Source organism: Alexandromys fortis, unplaced genomic scaffold, assembly GCF_014885135.2.
Source record: "Alexandromys fortis isolate MF-2015 unplaced genomic scaffold, M_Fortis_MF-2015_v1.1 scaffold_265, whole genome shotgun sequence".
In the NCBI taxonomy this organism is placed as follows: Eukaryota; Metazoa; Chordata; class Mammalia; order Rodentia; family Cricetidae; genus Alexandromys; species Alexandromys fortis.
Window position 1 is genome coordinate 703,429 of NW_026068166.1, and position 25,782 is coordinate 729,210.

General features: G+C 38.1%; 1 protein-coding gene across 3 annotated transcripts in view; it reads left to right on the forward strand.

The window, feature by feature from the left end:
- The window catches only part of Dmd (dystrophin), a 1,091,134-nt gene that overhangs the window by 683,962 nt on the left and 381,390 nt on the right, over positions 1-25,782 (forward strand). For all 3 annotated transcript variants that reach the window (XM_050128228.1, XM_050128226.1, XM_050128227.1), the window contains exons 13-14: positions 9,399-9,571; positions 16,659-16,815. In XM_050128228.1, the coding sequence (XP_049984185.1) occupies positions 9,399-9,571; positions 16,659-16,815 (330 nt within the window). The remainder of the gene's footprint in view (positions 1-9,398; positions 9,572-16,658; positions 16,816-25,782) is intronic.

The window sequence follows — 25,782 nt, forward strand, 5'->3', positions numbered from 1 at the left end:
GGAAGGGGGTCAGACGGAGGGGGCGGAGAGGGCTGTGGATGCAAGCTGGGTGGGATAGGAAGAGAGAGGAGGTATCGGGCAGAGTAGCCCCTGAGGATGACCAGGAAGTGTAGGAGGGGTGTCTGAGTTCCCTGTCCCGGGCTGCTGCCGCGGTCAGAAATTCACTCACCCCAGTGATGTCTCTCCTGGTGCCTGGACCGGAACTCCCTGAGATTCCATCTTATACCTGTCAGAAGGACTAAGATCAAAAGCACATGCTGGAAAGGAAGTGGAGCAAGGAAAGCACTCCTCTGCTGCTGGTAAGAGTGCAAACTTGAACAACAATGTTGGAAATCAATATGGCAGTTTCTCAGAAAAGTAGGAATTGACCTACCTTAAGACCCAGCTATACCACTCCTGGACATATACCCAAAGGATGTTCTATCATATCACAAAGACAGTTGCTCATCTGTGTTCATAGCAGCTTTATTTGCAATATCAAAAACTGGAAACGAGAAATAACCTAGATGTCCTTCAAAGGAAGAATGAGTAAAGAAAATACAGTACATTTCCACAATGGAGTATTACTTAGCTGTGAAAAACAATGACGTCATGAAATTTGCTGGCAAGTGGGTGGAAGTAGAAAACATCATCCTGAGTGAAGTAGTCCAGACCCAGAAAGACAACCATTATATTATATATTATATACTCGCTCAAAAGGGGATATTAGCTGTAAAGTAAAGGATAACCATGCAATATGGGATTGCTTAAGGCAGTCTGACAAATGAGGTTTTGCTCAGTTTCCTCCAGGAGTAATCCACCCTGGGCCTGGCATTTTCAAAGATTAGGTTTGGAAATAAAGCTTTGCACCTGGGAATGTACTGAGGCACGAAAGCTTATCCCTTCTCTCCGCTATTCTCATGCTGAAAGTGTGAGAATTTTCAAGTGAGACATGAAAGCAAAGACAACAAACCCTGCAGGATAATAGTCTCAGAGGACGTTAATAACAGCCATTTTTTAAAGCAAAGCTTATAGACTCCTAAATCCGTAGCCCAGCATTTAAGGCACATTGCAATTCAGTAGACCTGAAAACACACTCCTTAGTTACCAGGAGTAACCTGGCTCTGAGCCAAACAAGTCTTTAAATTGACTCTTGCTTCCTTCCCTTGGGATGACATTCTGCTGCTTCAAACAGAATTGCAATGGACACACATGGAAGAGAAACGAAGCTACTCCTAATAGTGTCTCTCTCCTCAAGTCTGTGTCCTGATCTAGCTAGGAACCTTAGGTGGCTAGGTTAAAGTCCTTAAAAGGTCAAAACAGTCCAATTGCTTCATATGGATAACTTGGCAAAAAGTTTATTTTTTTACTAATTCTAGTCTGCTGTCCAGTTAATACCAGACTGATATATTTCTAACATGCAGGCAAAATAAATCACTAAAAGGGATTTGCGAACGCCAGACCAACTAGGTTCTTTCATTCTGCTTGGCAGGCACATGTTTAAAGATCTGCTGCTACAGCATGGCCGTTGCACATATCAGTTTACAGTTGTGGTTGTGACAGAATTCAAGAGACCTTGTGAAGCCCAAGTCAGACAAAATCCTAGCATACAAGAGGGAAGTTATCACAAAGTCCTACCCATACCTGAGGAGTTATCAGCAATTTCTGGTGGTAGAAGGATAATCAGTTTTCCTCAAGGTTGTAGGTGTTGAAAAGCTACCCATGCTCCAGTAGATGGTCCTGCACCCATACGCCTACGGGCAGCACTAAGTGGAGTCTAAAAGTTAGCCCACTCTAAGTTGGCTCAAAAATTAGCACATGAAATTAGAAGGCAATAGTGCTGGAGAGTATTGGGGAATAAATGGAGTTTAGAGAATGAGGGTTAGACTTAAACATTTTAAAGCTAAGTAACTTTAAAAAATAATGTTGCCTTTGGTGGTGTGGACACAAGAACTGACCCCAGGGGTGAGGATGAGGGAGAGCTCGTCCCACCCTTCATGGAGGGGGCTATCCTGGTAGAGGCCAGGGACTAGCGATCCAGCTACTAGCCAGGCCAACATTCAGGGCTTTGTGTTGACCCACCTCAACATCTACCCCACCTATGACCTGCTGAAGCACGTGAAAGGATTGGACCTGCAGAATGATAGTCACAGGATCTCCTTGACTTGGGGCAACAGCAGGATACTCAAGAGCAGTTTTGGTGACAGTCCAGTATTGATAGTGTTCCAGAAGCCAGAAGCCTTAAAACAGACCAATGACTCACTGCAATGAACATTTACAAGTAAAGTTGCTCGGAAAAAAGAATATACTGCATGACACCCCGCAAATCACAGCTCTCAATGTGACTCCAATGAACGAATAAGTGATGTAGATTGCTAAAGACAGAGAAACGACATGATTTTTTTATTTTAATTTCTATTTTTATTCATTTTCTTTTGGCAGGGAAGTGATAATGTTGGACAGTGTATACTGAAGGACTGGAACTTGTGTAGTATGGGATACATGATATGAAATTCCCAGAGTCCATAAAATTTTTTTTAAAGAACTCTCAATGAAAATATCGAGTTCATTTCTGTTCTCATCCCACGATGGTGTGTTTGTGTAGCTGTCTTTGTGTGTCTACACTTGGAAAGTTCAGCAATTTACAGCGAACATCAAATGAAGGGTGGAACATAATCAAACTAAAGGAATTTTATGTGCTTGCTATTGCAACTTCTCTAAAATAGTAAAACCCTTTGAAAGCACTTGTGTTGGAGAATACTGTTTCACGTACGCTGCATTTCTCTTCAAGTTTGTGAAACAATCTACTCTCTTTGATGAACTCAGAACCACCATTATGATTATTAATTATTTTGCTTGTCTATAAAGCCAAGTGATGTTTCCCATAATTATTACTCATACAGAGAGCCCCACTGAGTGAACCCAAGGCTCCCAGTTCACAATGTTCTCAAATGATTAGCCCATAAGGATAGCTTCTGCCCTGTTTTGGATATTGTCTCTGACTTTATACACACTTGGAAATCAGGTCACTCTTCACTCTTAGTAAGCTGTAAGAGTAACTACTGTTCTTTTAATTATTTATACACTAAGTGCTCTTACAAAACATCAGAGACAATGTACCCATAATGAAATTTTTAGAGCAATAATAGCCATTTGTTTTTATTGTTTCTGTGTTTAATTCCTCATTTCTCCATGATCTTGAAGTTGGAGAATGTTATTTGCCTAGTGAATTAATATATTTTAATTAATAATCCATAATTGTATTTATCAGCATTATGTTTTAATAGCAACTCAATGACCTAGCTTGTTTATACTTTTTTGTGAAAAATATTTTACTGTACTGGACAGCTTGAAATACTTTTAAAGCTTATTGTTCATTTCCACTGAAAACTTTGTTTCATTTTTTGAGCATCTCCTCCTTCCTATATGCTGCCTCACCTAACACTTGATAACTGTGACTTTACTCTCAACTATAATTTCAGCCTGTTTACATTGCTTTATGTATAAATGAGATCGTGTAATAATTCTCATCCTATTTTTATGTTATTTCACTCAGTATGTGTTTGTCTTCTAGGTTCATTCATGTTCTGGTCAATGATGAGGTTGCACTTCCTTTATGTGTGTATACTACCTCATTGTATCTAGTAACATGTTGTCTTTGTGTAATCATTGACTCATAGAAAATTACAGTATGGTCATGTCTTAGCGCTTTCTAAATAGTGCACAGTAAAATGAAGACACAGACGTCTCTTTGGCACATTGATTCTATTTCCTTTGCATATCTGTCCAGGGGTTGGATTGTTTATTCATATGGTAATTTTGTGTTTTACTTGTCTAGGTACTCTTCATACTATTGTTGTTTTAGTGGCTGAATTAATATACTGAATCCTATTTAAAAGATAATTAATTCTATACACATAGGTAAGAAAATTCCATGATTTAAAATAGTCTAGTCATCCATTGCTTGTGATAATAAAGAGGAGAGTACAACACTGTTACTATCTTCATTCTTAGTGTTTCTACTATTAAAAATCGCATAACATTTAATAATCTTCCACAATTGCCTTATTGCTTATAAGCATCAAAGATCATTCTAGGTGTTGAATGACAGAGTTAAAATATTTAATAATCTTGCCTTTGTACTTTCTGTTACAAGCTTTTATTTTCAATCACTTTCTAAGTAGGTTTCTCACCTATTTAATTTAGGGAACTTGATTGATTCAATTTCTCCCTACCACTCATTTTCCATTCCATTAGGAGACCGCAATTTATTCCCACGGCTCATAAATTAGGCTTCTGTCACATTAATGCCCTTTCCACATTAGTCTCCCTACCTGGAATGTCTACTTCCCGGTTTTCTAAATTCCATCTATTTCTTCGGACTCGAGACGCATCTCATCATTTCATGAAGTCTTGTTTTTATCTCTTGGTTTCCATCTGGACCTCCTTGAAATAGAAGGCCTTCTATTGCCTATCATTTATTAAAGACTTGTGTTCTAGACGCTGTACAAAAGATTTTACAAAATTGCTCTTTGGAGCATCTGAAGAAACACCCCAGCTAGTTAGGTATTGTTTAATATTTAGTGAAGCCGGAGACATGAAAGGGAACAAGGAAGAGGAAGAATCAAAACTTATGCCGATTTAGCTGCTTTGCCTTATGCTTTCCTTGGGTGCTGAAAAGGGAGAATTTATAACAAGAGATTAGACTCCCAGGGAAAGAGGGCATGTGATATTTCCAAAATTCCTACCTGAAGTAGCATACCCAGTCACTGATACTGTAAACCCTGGTCAGATTTCTTATATAGTGCCTGAGCCTTCTTGGTGCTCACTGATGAACTTTCTACAGAATTATAGAGAGCTTGTATACGAATTTCCTTTCCAGGAGTGCACAGCATTTTTCCATTTGTACTTACTTTCTCAACTTCATGTTTCTTCTCTTTGTATCTCCATCCACCGCTTCAGTTCTATTTAACACACTGCAGAATAAGATCACGTCCTTCTTGGAGTACTGAAAACAATAATAGTTTTCACTACCTGACAGCAATGTTATATTTACTGAAATTCATGTGGGAGTATTATTAATGGGGAAAGTTACCACCAGTTATTTAAAACCTCAGAGGAAATGTACCCTTATGGTTAAGATCATAACTCCTGAAGTATAAGTATCTAGGTTCAAAATCTTACAGCTAACTGTTTGTTAGCTATGTGATCTTGGGCATTTTTAACAGTGCTGTAAAACCATTCTCTTACATAGAAAATGAAGATAATAACGGTGTTTACTTTCGAGTATTATTGAAAAAATTAAATAAGATTCTGCATGTACAGTTCATTGAGCTGTGCCTAGTTCATCATAAGTCTTACGTATGTTGCTGATGCTGTTTATATAGATAGTATTTTCCACTATTCACTAGCTATTGTTTTGCCTAGAGAAATACAATCACAATGAGAGCAAAGAAAAGCCAATTATCCCGAAATGGATGTAGTACCTATGACTTGAGTGATTTTTTTTTCTGGTTAGTTCAGAAAGGAAATAAAACGAATTATTTTCTATGAAAAGAATCTTGTATTCAGATTGATTATCTTCTGATAATCCTATTTATTTTCTTTACCAACTTGTTGCTTTTCTGTTTCCTAAGTCTAATACCAGCCTAAGGCCAGTGACCTCCTGATAGCTTAACTCAAATAGACTTATGTCGCATCCTACCTGCTGCATCTATGCTTCCTCTCCACCTATAGTTCACACTGCCTGATGGTCGTGAAAAAAATCTCCATTATAACCTTTAAGAGAGAATCCTGTGTCCCCCAACGATATTCACTTCAGGTTCAAGACTGTGCGTGAGCCCTATAGTTTGACAGATTGAACACTAGTCTGCCGTCCCAAAGGAATGTGATAGAACTCTGCTGATATTGATAATTTACGTCATTGCTGATGAAACTAATTGCCCCCAAGGTCTTGTAAACAAAAGGATCCATCAGTGGGCTATTTTCTTTTCTCCTAGCAGAGATATTTTAGAGTAAAGAGACAATTTCAGTGTACTTTCCTGAACGGTGTGTGGCAAAATGAAAAATCTAGTCGGAATTTCCTTTTTCACTCAAAACAAGGGACCCGTGTGAGTAAACATTTTGTATGGGTTTTTAATCAAATATATTCGTACTATCTCCCAGCCTTCCTTTTTTTTTTTTTTCACCAGTGCAGTTTCCTTTTGAAGCTTCAATAACTACTGTGGATTTCATCAAGTTCTCATACACAATATGTTAAGAGAAACAGCATAGAACCTGGCAAAGTGAAGAACACTGGATCAATTTCCCAGTTGTAACATTTGCCAGATAAGTGACTGTAAGCAAGTCAGTTAAACTTCTCTTATCTGTGACACATAGAAAATGAGATGTGCTTCACCACGAGCCAGGGCTAAGAAGAAATAACTACGGTGATAGACTCATAAGAACTCGGTGACACACAGAGCCCTTATGGCACCTTTATAACTTGTTCTACACTATCATCATGCCATAGAAAACTGTAAGGGACGTAAGTTTTTTACCTTCCAACACTAACACAGTATCTCAGGCAGTGTTCCTTGCTGAAAGGAGGAATTTTGTTCCTAATGTTTATGAGATTTGGCAAGAATTCCTCATCAATATTTAGTTGATCATATAAATGAATTAAAAGAAAAACACACACTTGGTATTTAAAATTAAAGACAGAGCTATCACTTGCATTCCTTCTATCTTTCCCATGATGCCAAGACCAAACAAATAATTGGTACTAGATAAATACTTGCTTATGCATTTTGTATTCCTTTCTTTGTTAATGCGACAACGAAGATATTTATATGCAGTAGACTTTACTCAGTCATGGAAAAGAAGAAAATTAGCACATTGATGAATCGGCATTCTGTTTGCACCTCAGAATTCCTCATTTATTCAGCAAAGAAACATGTCGATGGTTTCCCATTGCATATGAGTTTAAGTAACTAGCAATTAAGACAGGGTCTTTGCTATCAGGGCAAGATAGAAAAAAATCAAATGTGTGATCATTTATATACTTAGGGTGTTTACCCAGTCATTCCATTGGTTAAATTATTTTCTGTAGCTGGGGTTGTATCTCAGTGGTGGTAGAGGCCTTACACATGTTGTGCCCTAAGAATCAGCTCAGTTCCAGAAAGAGAGAGAGAGAGAGAGAGAGAGAGAGAGAGAGAGAGAGAGAGAGAATATGTTAGTTTCCCTGTATATCATGCACAGGATTTGTTTTGGTTCCCCGAATGCATCCCCTGGGGGGGAAAAACTTTTAGGTGGTTTGCAAACAAAGGGAGAGAGAGAGAAATGAAGTAAGGCAATGCTCACCAAATTAGGTCTGGTATTTGCCCTAACTTCAATAAGCTCACCTTTCTCTTTTGCTGAAGAAATGTCAAATCAGGTCTACCATATAGATTTAGAAAATGGAGAAAAAAATCTAAGTATGGTGTTGCATGCATGTAAAAATATAATTTTGAAGAATGAGAAAAAAATTATGTGTCCTAGTCCAACCTGGGCAACATAGTGAATGTGTGTGTGTGTGTGTGTGTGTGTGTGAGAGAGAGAGAGAGAGAGAGAGAGAGAGAGAGAGAGAGAGAGAGAGAAATATGTTCCAGTGTCCCACAGAGACTGAAAGAGAAAAAAGAAAATCCTGGAAATGCTGTCTATCTGATTAAGCTCCATGCAGCAAGAAACTCATGAATAATTTTCTACTATATTTTCTCGTTTGTAAATCCAGCTATAACATCCCCAAACAGCCCCAAGTTTTATGTGATAAGTATAGATGTTCTTCCATCTGTTTTATTATTTTCCGTCCTTTAGCAGCTGAGTTCATGCCATCTATATTCCTCTTCCAGTACATGGAGTCCAACAGGGCTACTTTGACTGCCAAAAATAGTGACAAGAAACCTTCGTGGTCCATCTACCTTATTTCTGCAGCTCTCAGACTTCTCATTTCAAGTGAATGTGACCGGAAACAAGAGACACGTCTTTAGAATTATCATGTTATTGCTGTCACTTCCCTCTTTACTGCGGCAGCGCATTTAATTAAATTTTAGAAAGAGTTAGAGGTGGGGGGCGGGGAAAAAAACTTTTTAAGCCACACAGATCAAGTCGATTTTTCAGAGCTTCAGAATGAATTTTTAAACTTGTTGAAGAGAAGCATACAAATCTGTAAGAGCAAGTCAAATAATGTACAAAGCCTCCATTCATTGTGTAGGCAGAATGGAATGCTGGAGCCCGGCAGCTCTCTAAGGAATGTTCCTTTGGCTTCGACTGTTCTGCTGGGAACAAGGAGGGAAACACATATATAAAATGAATTTCTAATGTCTCTGGCTTATTATGGCAAAATGATAAGAAAAGTTGGCTGTTTAATACAAACTGTCAGTTGCATATTCCAGGCCTCCATTCTTTGAGGTCCCTCCCACATCCACACGCCTGGCTACCATTTAGCCAGCAGTACAATGTAGCTGATTATGATTATTGACTGTCCAAGCCTGTGCTCTTAAACTCATTCTGCCGACCGAATGTAAGCAAAGTTGGCATTTTAAAGCAGGGCCCATTCCATTGCTGGGTTGTCTTAGGTTTGCTATGCAACAGGATAAGTGCTGTAGTCCCCGGTTCAAGCTGAAAATGTTGCACAGGAAGACATATCATGTAAAGGTCAGATTCTTATATTATGATGTCTTTTTATTTCTGTCTATACAAATGAAACTTAATGCATACCTCTTTTCTTAACTCTTACCAAGGTCCTAACTTGCCAAGGACACTTTTTACCTGCTGAGCCTGAAACGATGATGATATTCTTAAATGATGTATCAAATGCTTAGTAATCAATGCATGGTGTTGTAATATGTGTATGATGCTATAACACTAAGGGGAATTTAATGTATGTTTTCAAGAAGATGTTCTTGTCTCATAGAGTCCCATTAATGTGTTGGTGTTGTGGACTAAGTACAACCTTTGCTATCCTTTTTTCCATGCTTTTATGGTCACAGTCAACACAGTGGATTCATAGGTGCTTTGAAAGTACAACTCGACTCTCATTGTAATGAAATGATTACCACTGGGATCTCCTTCATCATGTTATTTTATTTCATAAAACATATATATTTGTGTTTATCAGAACATTTCATTCATGGACTAGAAAGTTTAGCTTATGAAATGTGCTATAAATGTATTACTTCTAATTCATAAAATAAGAAACACATTTATTACATCTAATATGGTATTTATTCTTATTCTCCATAATAACTCTATGAGGCAGGACCCCAAGAAAAATGACGCAGGGTGTATTCTGCAAATTGTAAAATTAGAATTTCTTTGAACTAACAAGTTCTCCAAATTTACATTCACAGCTAGTCTCTTTGTTTGATAATTCTGAATGTGTTCTTCCTGCTGTTTGGTAGGATCTCCAAGGTGAAATTGAAGCTCACACGGACATCTATCACAATCTCGATGAAAATGGCCAAAAAATCTTGAGGTCCCTGGAAAGTTCAGATGAGGCAGCCCTGTTACAAAGACGTTTGGATAACATGAATTTCAAGTGGAGTGAACTTCGGAAAAAGTCTCTCAACATTAGGTAGGCAAAAATTGCGGTGGGCTGGGGGGATCCAGATGTGAATAAAGATGACAAAATTCTCCTCATTTTCCTAGCACAGGTAGCTAATGTCTCGTATGTTTATGTAAATCACCCAATTTCAGAATGATTCATTTTATTTTGAATAAATGAATCATTCATTTGCTTGGAATGGAAATGATACTTGAGGGTTCGGGTTAGATTAAAATGGGACTGTCTCATAACCACAGGAGAGATGCCTATTAAGACATTAGAGTAAATTTAAATGGGGAACACAGCGATCCTAATTTCAGAGTTCTCTCTTGGCGTATCACGGTGTCATACAAAAAGCAATAAAATTAGTGAATGTTTGTTATGGAATTCTCTTTGGCATTACACTGAACGCATAACCAAAGGACATCCTTTAAAAGGCAGAACACATTATAATTAACAATTTAAAGACACCCTCTCCAGAGTTCCTGCAGCTAAGGAGATTATAGCAATTTTTTATCATTTGATCTCTTAGATTTTGTTGAAGCATTTCGCCTGTGGGTACACTAAACTTTTTGATTTTCTGCCTACTTTCTTCTTTGCCCTGTCAGTCTGCTTTGAGAAATGAATGACTATATCTTGCATCATTGCTAAGGAAGGTAAAGGGAAGCGCTAGGGTTCTTTGTGTGGCTCGTATAAGCCTATGGGGGACAAAAGAGCAGAGCTGAGCTGCTAAGTGCCCAGTGGTACCCAAGGAGCTGGGAAATGCACAGATGAGAAGCAAGCTTCCCACTTTCTATTTGATTGGGTTTCCTAATCCACTTATTTTTAAACATATTTTTGTACTCTCAACAGTGGCTATGAAAGGAGTGGTCATGAAGAGAGGTAGAAAAAGACAAATGAGCTTAATAATAGAATGAAATGTATCCAATAGCGGGAGTAGTTACTAGCCTGAGGTAGTATGACTACAAACAAGCCTTTTGCCCCTTCTGTCTAAGTCAGCCTAAATTGTCTGCAATTCCAACAGACAACCCTCATACCGAAGAGGAACACCAGATTTTATTAAGTTGAAACCACTGCTGTAAAAACTCTACCCACAATAAAATAATAATAATGCTAGTAACTAATGCAGGCTATGTGTTATGTTCCGTCCACTGCTCTAAGCATTTCATAGTGTTTGGCCCCTGTGATTCTTTCAGCAACAGTGAAAGGTAGATTTCCTTCTAATACTTTCTTAGCATTTGAAGCAAATGAGGGACAGAGAGGTTAAATAAGTTTCCAAAAGTGACCCAATTAGTAAAGGGCATCTTTAAGACCTATTCACAGTGAGTCTAACTTTATCATAAAAGCTTTTCATCATCATAGTATTCTGTAGAGTAGAATAAAGCAATTTTCACTAATAAAGACATCATTATTTAAAAATTGATTTGAAGAACAGATTTGAAGAACAGAAGAGAAATGCTTTTGCAAGGCTTTCCTGCAAGCTTGCACTCAGCATCCTAGAATCTCAATATTTATCTCAATATTTTGTCCATGAATTTTTTAAATCTACATGTTAGTGATAAGTTGGAGGCAACAATGGGATATGGTATTTTCAAAAATAGAGAGGCTTATTTGCTGTCTATATTTTAAACTTTTGATCAGGCCAAACTATAAAATGGCAATGGCCACATTTGTAACATCGATCCTTAAAAAAAATAAAACATGAGGAGAAAAAAAATGTTTCAATGAGTGAGAAAAGAAAACATAATTGCCTTTTTTCAGGAAAGAAAAGGAAAGGGGCAATAACTGAAACTGTCTGAATACCTTTTCTCTACTGCATGTGAACTTAATGAAAAAGAATTTAAGGCAGCATACAGCATTTCAGGCAACATATGAGCCCTTTGTTTTCAGAAATTTTCCATATGTCAACTGTTGTCATCTAATTCTTACTGCCATTAATCAAGCAAAAACCAGTTACCTTACCTTATGTACGGTGCTATGAATTCTGCAATTGAAATCGTCTGATCAATAATGGTCTTAGCTTTTAAAGAGGTCTCTGTGATATTGTAGTTTCTCAGTTATAAGAAGCAAAGAATTCTTCACATCCACATGCGTTAGTGTAGTGTAATACGTGACTGGAATGGGGTATCACACGCTCCACTGCAGAGGCACAGCAGAGATAGTAATTGGGGACATTATGCAATAAGAAAAAAGGAAGATTGGAATGATTGTCCCTTCGCGTATTTTTCATCTCTAATGTCACTACAATTTAAAAAAAAAAGTTTCAAAATATCCTGGGAAAACAACACTGTTTCTGCAAACTATAGCACATTATATACTAGAAAATGTAGTGGGCTCGTTGTTTCATGAGGGCTTCTGAAACCATTCATGTATTTCAGACAATAAGAGCAAACGGTACAGAAACATTCTACCTAGGACAAAATTTCTATCACATTACTCCTTAGTTCAAAAATTTTGGACTTGTGCACACATCTTGCTCATTCCTTTTCTTCCCTTTTCTGTTCTTCCTGTGCCCCACCCCCACTGTGTTTCTTTCTCTCCAAGCAACATTCTAGCCGTTCCCAACATGGAACTCTGAAGCTACTAGATTCTGCTTTTTAAAACAGTCTTGATTTCTAGCAATTTCCTGTCTCTCCTGAGAGATGTGTATGGACATATACTGGTTCTCATGCTTGGAACATAACTCTCTAAATTTTGACTCAAATTCTACAACAGGGGTTTCCCATATGGACTGTTCTTTACCAGTTCTTTCTAGGACTATTCACTATTCTAATTGACATTTGAAGGACTAAGTATGGCTCAGTGATAAAGTGCTCTTCTAACATGAACAAGATCTTTGGTTTAGCCTGTAAAACATACGAGAGAGAGAGAGAGAGAGAGAGAGAGAGAGAGAGAGAGAGAGAGAGAGAGAGATGTTGCCAGGTGGTATTGCCAGGACTCAGGATCAGAGGCAGGTAGATCTCTGAGTTGAAAGCCAGCCTGGTCCACAGAGTGAGTTCTAGGATAGTCAGAGTTATGCAGAGAAAAAGAAATAAACAAACAAAAGAAAGAAGTACAAAGTCAGAATAAGTCTAAAAGAATAGAATCCTTTTATAGAAATATTTTTTTCTCTTCTGATGCTTTGAGTACCTAACATGTCATCTTGAGCAAATTGCTTAAGTACTTTAATGCTATGAGACACTAAAATGAAGAGGTTTGACCAGAAACAGATGGTCTCTTCAGCTTCTCTTCCAATTCTGCAACGCTACTAATTCTGGGATAATACTTTTAAAACTCAGTCAAATCCTTGTGTTTGTGTGTGGTGTTTGTACATGCTCACACGTGTGTGTGCACCTGTGCCTGTGGGTATATGCACGTGTGCAGAAGACTACAGGTCAGTACAAGTGTCTTCCTCATTCACTCTCCACCTGATTTTTTGAGTCAGAATGTCTTACTAAACCTTAAGCGCATCAATTTGGCTAGAATATATGGCTAATGGCCTCAGGGATCCACCTGTCTTTCTTTCCCTGGGCCTGGGGATTACAGATACATACCACCATGAACGTAGGTGCTAGGGATCCATAGAAATGTCCCCATGCTTGTTCAGGAAGCACTTTACCAATTTCTTTCTCTCCAAACACTCGTTTGTTTGTAAAACAGAATATCCAAAAGTGAATAGAATGTTTTTGAGAAAAAGTGCTTGATATTATGTAGAACTAATTTATTGTCCCATTTGAGAAAAGTTGATTGTTCATTCCATATTCATTATCATATCACATGTTGGCCACAAGATGTATGATGAGTAATAAGTAAATATTTCCATAGAAGAAGATAAAAGATAGGAATCAAGTAATATTTTTACTTATATAGAGACATTTGCACACACGCATACATACACAGAGTGAATAATGAGACCGTCCAATACCAGAATGATCATTAATCAAGAAAAGTGTTTCTCATACCAAAATAGCCCATATCCACAACCTTTCACTTTGCCCTAAAACTAGTAAGAATTTCAAAAGTGAACATGTGAATTTTTGCAGAAGAAATATATTTCTGAAATTCAGTTTAACCTGTATTCAGATTTTACCCACATTAGTGTGTATAAATTTCACTCTGAGAATCACTTAATATGTTATTGACATAACTTCGGCAAATTTATATTTTATATTTTTATGCTTGACGGAAGAAATGTGTAAATGCTATATGAATTTCATGTTTATGAAAATTTGAGCATTAGTTTGAGAGACAGGAACACTAACATTCTTAAGCAACAATGAATCACTTAGGGAGTACTTGGTATCAGCAGTTAGAACAGAGAGGGCTTTTTCCCCTGGTAGAGAACAAAGAAAGTGCAAAAGGAAGAAGAGCCTTTTGACTTTTGAGTGGGAATAAAAGCAACTTGGACACTGAGTATATCTGACCTTTTCCTTACTCTTGGAATGCTAATTATGTTGGAAGTTGGAGTTCAAGGCCCAGCTTGGGAAACAAAAAATGTTTCCTTCTCTTTGAGTTTAATTCGGTCTCTTTACTTAAAGCCCCACAGCGCCCACTTTATTTCTGCAGATCTTCGTTATTTCTGCATCCATCCCGTTTCTCTGTGTCTGCTGACGTGCTATTATATTACACAGGGGCACGCAGGATGTACGGAGATACATCACTAGTTTTATAAAGGAAGTCAAAGTGAAAAATGAATTCAATAGAGTGCAATTTGCTTTAAGAATGTGTGCTTTTCGGAGTAAAGTTTTATTAAGGATTTCAAACTAGGCATCAACCAAATCACATTTGAAATATCTGTATCTAGAGAAATAACGGCCACTTTATCATGTTGTGTAATTCTTAGAGTGCTGTCACAGAGGAGTTCTTTAAATATCTAGCCATAGATCCCAGGACACCTAAAAGTCCTATATTTTAGCTAAACCTCATAGTTTGTGAAAATTTTCTGTTTTTCACAGATCAGCACTTATCTTTTAAGAGTCTAGTAGCCACCAAGATCTTGTCTTCACTAATAAAGATTAATATGAAATGGGTAGACACCGTGTATCTCTTCAAACTCCCTTTTTTATTTCTATTCCGTGGGTAGGGATAAAGTACATTTGGCTACTGAGAAGAGGTCATTTTCTCTGGAATTTAAAATAGTTGGTTAAAACCAGTATGCATAAGGCTTTTTTCTTATCTGGTGGTGCCTTGTAATTCTCAATTCCCATGTGTAAATATGACTGTATAACAGATATGCCCTGGCAGTAATTTTTAGACCTCTGGTCCTGCTTTTCCCCAATTGCAAAATGGGGTGTTTAAACTGTGATCTCTAAGGTTTGTCTTAATGCTAACATCCTATACTAACAACAAAACATACTTCCAAATACAGGGAACGGCAGTTACCAAATCCTTTTCTTTTTTTTTTTTCTTGTCTCCCAGGAGATATTCTTTGTGCCTCTGACTGCCTACCTTTCAAAACATCCTGTCTGATAGTTTCTTTCACCTTCCACGGAACTCAGCTGTAACTTTCAAACATTGCAGAGAATCCTTGTGACCAGTACTCATTAGACTTCACGTTTTATATAATCGTCATTCTTCCAAATTGGACAAGTATAAAGATGAAAGAAAATCTTGCAAATCTACCCCTGAAAGACAACCTGGTTGTCATTTCAGATATTTCCATGCATAGTCAAGTATGGGCTTGCAAGTGTATGCCTAGCTACACACAAACATTTTACAAAAGAAAAAAAAAAGATTTCCTGTTTTAACCCACTTTCTCATTTTCCATATGCATAAACATTTGTATATGCCATCATACTGAGTATTACATAGGAATTCATTGTATGACATTACCATTGTAGAAGAAAGAAATCCCTTAGCATTGAATATTTACAGTTTACAGTGTATCACAATCATAAGCAATGCTGTAATTAATATTTTCTACCTATAGCTTTGTGGGCTTTTCCACTGCTTTCTTCATATTTCTCAAATTGAATATTTATTTACACATTTTAAAGATCTTTATTTCTTCATTAGAGTGTCTTTTGTAAAACCTGAAACAATTTAATTTCAGTTGAAAGTACAAACTTTGGTAGTTCAAAGCCAGAAAGAGAGTTATATTGGAAATGTCAGGCTAAGTTACTGAGCAGGCAAGGGAAATGTTCTTTTACCTGGCTGCTCTGCCTTAAATTTCTTGGCAGCCCCGGAGACTTTAGTGTATTTCCGTTATAAGCAGCATTAATTTTTATGAATTAATTAGTGCTTGCTGATCAAATGTAAGTGATGCAGCATGGTTGCAAATTGACCTGAGGATAAGGCACTGTAACTTTCCCCTTTGTTTTCTGGACGATGATTTATTTCGTTAATTTCGTTTCTCCTCCTCAAATGAAATGTGGGTTTTATAGCACAGATCAGTCATTTGTGTATTCCTCCATGGCTTCTAAGAATTAACATGTTCTGAATCCAGCTGATGGGCAGGCACTAAATTATTCATGTGTAGGGGAAGCTTTCTCTTCCATGTGAGTTTTTGGTCTCCATACATTCTACACAAAGGGAACAGTGAGGAAAAAAATGATTGGAACTTGGTGAAAAACAAATCCCAGCTGCAGAGGGATAAAGCAGGCTAGAAGGACACGCGAGGCATGTGGAAAGCCGAGCAGAAAGGACCGGATACCAGACTGAAGGAGTCAAAGAGAAAGACTGCCCAGGGTGGAAGACTTGGAAAAGTCGAAGTGTGGGGAAAGACCTTTCCACTTCTCAAAACAGAAAGAATTCCAGTATGAGTCACATGAAAACTAAAGGGGTTTTATTAGTCACTGGGTCTAAGACTTTTTCTACTAGAAACATTAAACAATCATTGGCTGAAACAGAATAGGAAAACATTTGATTCCAGCATGCAGGCCATGCCAAAATTCTCAGAATTCTGCATATGGAAAGAAACATATGGCAGAATGTGGCCTTGCCTGAAAATTGTCATTGGAATACTCCCACCTTGTTTATGACTTGTAAAATCAGGTAGCTAGATGGTTATTGACAGCTGTGCTCTATAGCTCAAAGTAGGGGTGTGTTGGGGCAATATTTACCCAATGAAATGGAACTAACAGACTCATCAATTATACTTCTGGACATTCTGTTACAGTATGCTCCCGTTCTTTTTTAGGTCCCATTTGGAAGCCAGTTCTGACCAGTGGAAGCGTCTGCATCTTTCTCTTCAGGAACTTCTTGTGTGGCTACAGCTGAAAGACGATGAATTGAGCCGGCAGGCACCTATTGCTGGTGATTTTGCAGCAGTTCAGAAGCAGAATGATGTACACAGGGTAGGATGCTTTAGAGACTAATAATTTGTGCATAGCAAGCATTAACTGACTATTTTTAAACTGTTTTTAAATTAAAAATTAAATGGGAGAGGAGTATTTTAGTCACTTCATCTGATGATTAATTATAAATAGCTCATGCCCATTATATTTTAAATGTCAAATATATCTGCATTAGTAATATCCCTTTTGTCTATTTTTAAATTCTTCTTATCATGGAAAATATTGAATATTTATAAAAGTAGACAGAACATTACAATAAACATTTATGTGCTTTTCAAGATATCAACAATCCTCAATTCATGGACAGTCTTATTTCTTCTATGCCTCTATTCATTCCCTTGTCATTTCAAGAAAATCTCAGGCATATTCCATTTATTCCTAAATATTTTAGGAAGTATCTCAAAAAAGAGAAGGATATGTCTTTTTTATTAAATAGAGTGCTATTATAACACTATAAAATAGCAGTAATTACATCATATCAAATATCCATAAATATTCCATTTTCTTACATATATCACATTTTTATGCTTTCCGTTTTATTTTAATAATCAAAATGAGATCCATATATTGCATTTATTTAATTTTTTGTTATAATAGTTACATAATTTCTCCCTTACATTTTCTCCCTTCAAACCTTCGTATGTACCCTTTTTCTCTCTTAAGTTTCTGGTCTCTTGTAGCATTACTTGATACTGCATGCTTTCATAAATATTTTTCCTACATATAATCTGCTCAGTCTGTATAGTGCTAATTATATATGTGTTCAGGGCTGACCGTATGGCACTGGATAACCAATTGGTGTGTTTCTCTCTAGAGAAGACTATTTCTCACATTCTTAGCATTCCTTAGCTTCCTGCAGTTCTTTTTCAGGGGCTAAATCCTTGTGAGCTTTCTCCTGTCCTGTTTGGTTTATCTATTGTTGTTCTTCTTTAGCACATGTCATGGTAAGGAGACTGTATGGATATCACTTCTAACACTACTATCTAATGCAGTCTCACTGCAAACTCCCTGATCCTCTTCCTTTTAAACTCTACCTTATCTTCTTCTGTGTTTACTGAGCCTTAGGTATAGGAACTGTTTTGTTGGGGCCCCAACAACTTTTGTTGTAGTTTTCTGTTGTTGACTCAGTCTGTTGCTAAGAGAAATTCTTTTGATTCGAGGTGAGAACTACACTTTGTCTGTGGTTCTAAAGATAAGTATTTCGAGTGTTGATAGTGATTATGGTGTTTTACTAAAGTGGTCATTGTACTTTCTCTTCCATAATCCACGACTTCAGTAGCCCTGGGTAGTTGGGCTAAGCTTCCCGTACCAAGTACAGGTCCCTCCTGTTGAGGATGTCATAACTCCAATTGGAGAGCGTTTAGTTACTGCCAAGGAAGACATGCCATACCTACACCCTTAAGGTTATGGAGCCATGCTGGTTGATGTGGTGGTTGTTGTGGTTCATAGATGTTATGCTCCGATAGAAGTGTTGATTGTCTCCTTTTGGGATGATTGCTTGTCTAGTCCAGAGGAAAGAAATGTTCAGGACAATTCTAGGTCAAGGGCCTCTGGGCCCTGTTTCTGAAGTGCATGGCATCATCAACAGTAGGGACTTATCTTCCGAATCCTGGGGGAGTGGCAACCAAAGGCAAAACCAATAACTTCTATGTTTTGCGAATCTCTTGGACAACCCTGACTATGTTGGCTAGTTTTCCATCAACTTGACACTAGCTAGACTAACAGGAGAATAGGGAGCCTTAGTTGAGAAACTGCAACCGTAAGTTTGAACTGTAGGGTAAGCCTATAGAACCGTTTCTTAATTAGCGATTAATGTGGGAAGGCCTGGTCCATAATGGGTGGGACCACCTTGTGAAGGTGGATTTGGGTTCCATAAGAAAGCAAGCTGAACATGCCATGGGAAGCAAGCCAATAAGCAGCACCCCCTCATTGCCCATCAGCTCCTGCCTCCAGGTTTTAGCCCTTCTTGAGCTCATGTCCTGACTTCCTTCAGTGACTATGGTATGGAAGTATCAGCCAAATAAAACCTTTCCTCCCCTACTTGTTTCTGATCATGGTGTTTTAGCACAACAATAGTAACCCTAAGTGAAACCGTAAGAACAACTTAAAAGAAGGCGTCTCGTGTTTGATCCTGGGGGTTTTGATAGGCAGTCTGTCTCTGGTGGAGAACATCATCAGCCCTAATTTATTTATTTGCTTCCTCTCTTCATTATTTTTATACCATTTATATGCTATTGACAAGGTAACTACGTCTCTAATTTTCAGAATAATTTGATATTCCTTCCGTAGCATCCTTCACCAGTGGCCAGGTGTTTATCTGGCTTTTGTTTTGTGTTGTTTTATACTTCTATCTTCTCAAGCAGGCTCTGAGTGGGGAAGGCAGAAATTTTGCTTTCTTCACATTGATAAGATGGTACCACTTTTATATGTCCAGTCTTTAAAAGAAAGATCTCTCTGAAGACTCAGCCAAAGGTAGCACCTTCAAGAAAGTTCAGCGGCTGATGTTATTCCAGAGAAGGGGACATATGAGTTTACAAATGAAAGAAAGCATGAAGTCCAAGAGGTCTTGAAAGACAGTGCTAAGAAAGTTGACTGCTTCTTTGGCTTTTTTTTTTATATGAGTCACATTCCCAAGTTTTTGTAGCAAGTTGAAATGATGAAATGAAACTGCTACATTTTTTTTCTGCTACATTTTTAAATCTTAATTTGGAGCAATCATATGTATGTATTACATATATATGCATGTTATATATAAAGCATTCATTGAGAAGAATGAACATTTACACAATCCATTTTGATCATATTCTCTCCCCTTTCTTAAACTGTCTCAGATTCTCTTTACCTCCCTAACAACTCAAATTCTTGTTTCTCTCTATCTTAAAAAATATATAAAACCCCACAATAACCAAAACAAACTTTAAAAAAGACAAAAATACCAAAACAAAACAAAAGTGCACAAGGAAAAAAAAACAAAAAGGGGTCTATTTTGTGTTGCACATAAACTTTGGGACATAGGGCCTGGCCTGGATTTTGTGTGATGAACCCAGTGTCGCTCCATTGACGAAAACTGACTTCTTTTTCCAAGCAGCTATCAGTTGCAAGTAACTTCTTGGATAAGGGTGGGATTTTTGTCTACTTTCCCTTTGCAGTGTGGGATTTTGTCTGGTTTGAGCCTGTGCAGGTCTTAGATATGCAGTCACAGTCTCCACAAATTCATATGTGTACCAGTCCTATTGTTTCTAGAAGATTCTACATCCTTGGGACCATCCACTGCCTCTGGCTCTTAGGAGCTTTCCTCCTTCCCTTATGTAGAGAATCAAAAGCATTTTAAATAGAATTCATTGTATGAGATAGTAAATTGAGACTGAATTGGTATAAAAATACATAATTTTATTATAGGTCCAAAAGCCAATGAAAATTAATCATTGGAAACATGCAGTAGTAATGGCAATTTTATTCGGCAGTGAAAAGACAGGCATTGATCAAAAATTGTCATGATCTCCTTTCCCAGCATTTTGGTGTCGCGATTGCTTTCCTTCCCCTGACGACTTGATCTGGTATTTTACTAATCGAGCTATTACTGCTCAAATGTTTGTCCACAAATTCTCCATCTCCATTCACAAATTTCAAGAAAGTCATGTGTGGTGGGAAGAGGGGATGCTGGAGTTAGAGGCATGCTTGAGTTATTATCACTCAGATGCATGCCTCTGGGTTGTAGCCCACTGATCTCTCCTTATTTGTTAGGAGTTCCTCTATTCTTCCATGGTTGCCTTCCCCGCCTCCACTATTACTCAGATGCAGTCAGCAAACAAGTGAATAACTGAGTATCCTTCTGTAAAGCGTGTGGCGCTGCTTTGACACATATTTTATTTGTGACTTGGCCCAATGCACAGGTGAGCTTCTCTTGGTAGCTTGAAGGCGGTGGATATCACAAGGCATTGTCTTTGCTCGGAAGTCTGTGCCTCCCAGGTGCCGATGAAAGCACAGTTTTATACCCAGTTTTACTCCACAGCAGCTCTTTTGGGGCTGGACTACAAAGGTTTCCTCGGCAGAGGCACACTTGCTGCCTGGATGAAAAGAATGAAGAAGAGCCATTGAAGCGGGATTTTCTGTCAGAACATCAGAACTCAGAAAGAGAAAAAGGAAATGTGTTCAGTATAAAACTCCATCTAAATGTACTCAGCAATGGGTTCTGATTTCTCCTTTTATTAGACATTTGTTTCCCTCCCATGTTCCCAGGATCACATTTCTCTGGTTCTTTATTAGTTTAGTGATTCAATTGCTGTTTATATGACTGCTGGGCTGGCTGTCAAGATGGATCACTTGTAATCATAAATTTATTCCCTGTGTATTTTCAGGGTCACTTTTAAAAGTCATCTCTTTACTATATGTGGTAAACTATCAATGTCCTTGATGACAGCTTTTGATGGGAACCTGTCTTTTCCTTTTCTTTTCCTTCCTTCCTTCCTTCCTTCCTTCCTTTCTTTCCTTCCCTTTTCCAGATCCCATCTGCAGTTTCCCTCCTTCCTCTCCCTCCAGCCTCTCTCCCGCACCTCACCTCTGTCCCCTACATTTACTACTTCTCTGTTTCTATTCTTATAAGGGTAGGCCACACATGGATATCAACAAAACATGACATATGGAGTTACAGTAATACTAAGCATGTATTAAGGCTGAACAAGGCAACCCAGTATGAGGATAAGGGTCCCAGAGGCCAGCAAAAACTTCAGAGTCAGCTCCTGCTCCCATTGTTAAGAGTTCCACAAGACAACCAAGCTACACAACCATCACATATATGCATGGGGCCTATGTAAGTCCCATCCAGGCTTCCTGGTTGTCAGTTCAGTCTCTGTGAGACCTTGAGCCCAAGTTAGTTGATTCTGTGGATTTTCTTGTGATGCCCTTGACCTCTCTGGTTCCTACAATTCTTCCTCCCTCCCCGCCTTCAGATTCCCTGAACTCTGCCTAATACTTGACTCTGGGTCTCTGCATCTGTTCACTCATGTTCCCATCTTCACATACCCCAAGTCTATGCACAAAATTTATTCTATTTATCCTTCCCAGCGAGATCCAAGCACTCCCGCTTGAACCATCCTTTTTGGCACTATGGATTGCATCATGGTTATCCATTACTTTACAGCAAATATCCACTTAGAAGTAAGTGCATACCATGTTTGTCTTTCTGAGTGTGGGTTGGTTTTTTTGTTTTGTTTTTTTTTTTTGCTAATTCCATCCATTTTCATGGAAATTCTGTGATGTCATTGTTTTTTAACATTTGAATAATAATCCAGGGTGTCAATGTACCACATTTTCTTTATCCACCATTCTGTTTAGGGGATGTTGTTTCCAGGTTCTAGGTATTATGAATAAAGCTGCTATAAATATGGTTTTGCAAGAGTTCTTGTGGTATGTTTTAACATCCTGTGGGTACATGCTCAAGAGTGATATAGATGGATCTTGAGACAGATAGTTCCCAATTTTCTGAGAAACTGCCATATTGAGTTCCAAAATGGCTGAGTAACTGTACAAGTTGGCACTCCCACCAGCAGTGAAGAAGTGGTCCCCTTGCTCCACATCGTGGCCAGCCATGTGCACTTTTGTCACTTGTGCATTTGTGTGTGTTTGTTGTTGTGGTTTTAGTTTTTTAAAAGAATCATATTTTACATACCAACCCCAGTTTCCTCTTCCTCCTGCACTTCTGCTCTACCCATCTTCCCCCTACCCCACCCCCATCCACTCCTCAGAGAAGGTGAGACCTCCCATGGGGAGTCAACAGAGTCTGTCACATCACCTGAGGCAGGACCAAGGCCCTATCCCCTGTATTTAGGCTGAGCAAGGTATCCCTCAACAGGGAATGGGCTCCAAAGAGCCAGTTTATGCACTAGGGATAAATACTGGTTCCATTGCTAATGGCCTCACAAACTGCCCACACCACACAATTGTCACCCTCATTCAGAGGGACTAGTTTGGTCTTATGCAGGTTCCTCAGCTGTCAGTTCCAAGTCAGTGATCTCCCACTTGCTTGGGTCAACTGTTTATGTTAGTTTTTCCCATTGTGATCTTGGTCCCTTTGTTCATAATATCACTCCTCCCTCTTTCTGGCTGGACCATCAGTTACTAGATGAAGCTTCTGTGATGACAATTAAGATAGTAATCAATCTGATTGCAGGGGAAGGGCAGTTAATGTAACCTCTCCACTATTGCTTAGATTCTTAATTGAGGTCATGCTTGTGGGGTCCTGAGAATTTCCCTAGTGCCTGGTTTCTTGCTAACCCCATAAGATACCCTCTTTCAAGGTATCTCTTTCATTGTTCTCCCCCTCTGTCCTTCACCCACGTCAACTTTCCCAATCCCTCAGGTTCTTATCCCTGCTCCCCTTATTCTCTCCCCTTCTCCCTTCCTCCCTTCCCCCATGCTCTCAATTTACTAAGGAGAGCTTATCTACTTCCCCTTCCAGGGGAGGATCCTTGTTTTCTTAGGGTTCTCCTTGTTTCCTGTCTTCTTTGAGGTTGTGGGCTGTAGGGTGAGTATCTTTTTCTTTAAGTCTAGTATCCACTTATGAATGAGCACATGCCATGTTTGTCTTTCTCTGTCTGGTTTACCTTACTCGGGAGGTTTTTTTCTAGTTCCATCCATTTCCCTGCTAATTTCAAGATGTCATTGATTTTTACCACTGAATAGTACTCCATTATGTAAATATACCAAATTTTCTTTATCTATTCTTCAGTTGAGGGGCACCTAGGTTGTTTCCAGGTTCTGGCTCTTACAAATAATGCTGCTATGAGCAAGGTTGAACAAATGCCCTTTTAGTATGAGTGTATATCCTTTGTGTATATGCTCTATAGTAGTATTACTGAGTCTTGAGGTAGATTGATTCCCAATTTTCTGAGAAACCACCATACTGATTTCCAGAGTAGCTGTACAAGTTTGTACTCCCACCAGCAATGGATGTTTCCCTTACTCCACATCCTTTCCAGCATAAGCTATCATCAGTGTTTTTGATCTTAGGCATTCTGATGGGTAAAATGGATTCTGAGTCATTTTGATTCATGTTTCCCTGATGGCTAAGGATGTTGAACATTTCTTTCAGTGTTTTGTGGTCATTTGAGATTCTTCTTGTGAGAATTCTCTGGTTAGATCTCTATAACATTTTTAATTAGATTATTTAGATTTTTGATACCTAGGGTTTTGAGTTCTTTATGTATTTTATAAATTATTCCTCTGTCATATGTGCAGTTGGTGAAGATTTTTCTCATTCTGTAGACTGTCCTTTTCACTTTGCTGAAGGTATCCTTTGCCTTACAGAAGCTTTGCAGTTTCGTTATGCTCCATTTATTAATTCTTGATCTTAGTGTCTCTACTGCTGGTATTCAGTTCAGAAAGTTGTCTCTTGTGCCAATGCATTCATAGTTCCCACTTTCTCTTCTATCCAGTTAAGTGTATCTGGATTTATGCTGAGGTCTTTAATCCACTAGGACTTGAGTTTTATGCAGTTTGATAGATATGGCTCTGTTTGCATTCTTCTACATGTTGACATCCAGTTAAACCAGAACCAGTTTTGAAAATTCTTTCTTTTTTTTCATTGTATAATTTTGGCTTCTTTGTTGAAAATTAGGTGTACATAGTTGAGTGGATTTACTTCTGTGTCTTTGAGTCCATTGATCCACCTGTCTTCTTTTATGCCAATACCATGCAGGTTATCTTTCTATAGCTCTGTAGTAGAACTTGAAATCAAGGAGGATGATACCTTAGTAAGTTTTTTTTTATTGTACAGGATTGTTTTATCTATCCTGAGGGTATTTTTGTTTTTTCATATGAAGTTGAGCATTGTTTTTTCAAGGTCTATAAGAATTGTGTTGGGATTTTAGTAAGGGTTGTGTTGAATCTATAGATTGCATTTGGTAAGATGGCCATTCTTGCTGTTAATACCACCTATCCATGAGCATGGGAGATAGTTTCATAATCTTGATATCTTCTACAATTTATTTAACAATGACTTGAAGTTCTTGTCATATAGGCCTTTCGCTAGCTTGGTTAAAGTTACACATGCATACATAGTTCATATAATTTGAGGCTATTGTGTAGGGTGCTGTTTCCTTGACTTCTTTCTCTGCACTTTTATCATTTGTACATAGGAGCCTACTTGTTGGTTGAGTTAGTTTTGTATCCAGTCGCTTTACTGGAGGTCTTTATTAGCTGTAGTTCCCAGTAGAATTTTGTGGGTCACTTATGCACACTATCATATCGTCTGCAAATAATGATACATTGAATTCTTCCTTTCTAATATGTATCTCCTTGGTGTCCTTTATTGTCCTTTTGCACTATTTAGAATTTCAAGTACTATATTGGATGGATACAGAGAGAATAAACAACCTTGTCTCGGGAAACCTCTCCTAGTCAGGATTTCTATTGCTGAAATAAAACATGATGACCAAAAGGAGCTTGAAGAGGAATAGTTTTTATTTCAGCTTGTAGTCCATCATCCAGGGAAGCCAGGACAGGAACCTGAAAGAGAAACTGGTATGCAGGCCATGGAGGAATAATACTTACTGACTTGCTCCTCCTAGCTTACTCAACCTACATTCTTATATCACCCAGGGCCGCCAACCTAAAAGTGGCACAATCCAAAGTGACCTGGACATTTCCATATCAACCATCAATTAAGAACATGCATTACTTGTTTGTCTACAGGCCAGTCCTGTGGAAGCATTTTCTCTACTGAAGTTCCCTCTTACCAAATGACTCAAGTTCCTGTAAGGTTGATTAAATTAAAAAATCTAGCCCGTATATAACCCGTATCTCATTAAAATATTAAAAGGTAAAACTATAATCAAATATATAGTTCATCTTATTGTTATTTTATCTAAGGATGCTTAAAATTGGTGCATTTATATTTTGGGTTATCTTTAGACTAATGATACAGTTTCATAAGAAAATCACTCTTGGTTGCTGTGGTGAAAAGCTCTA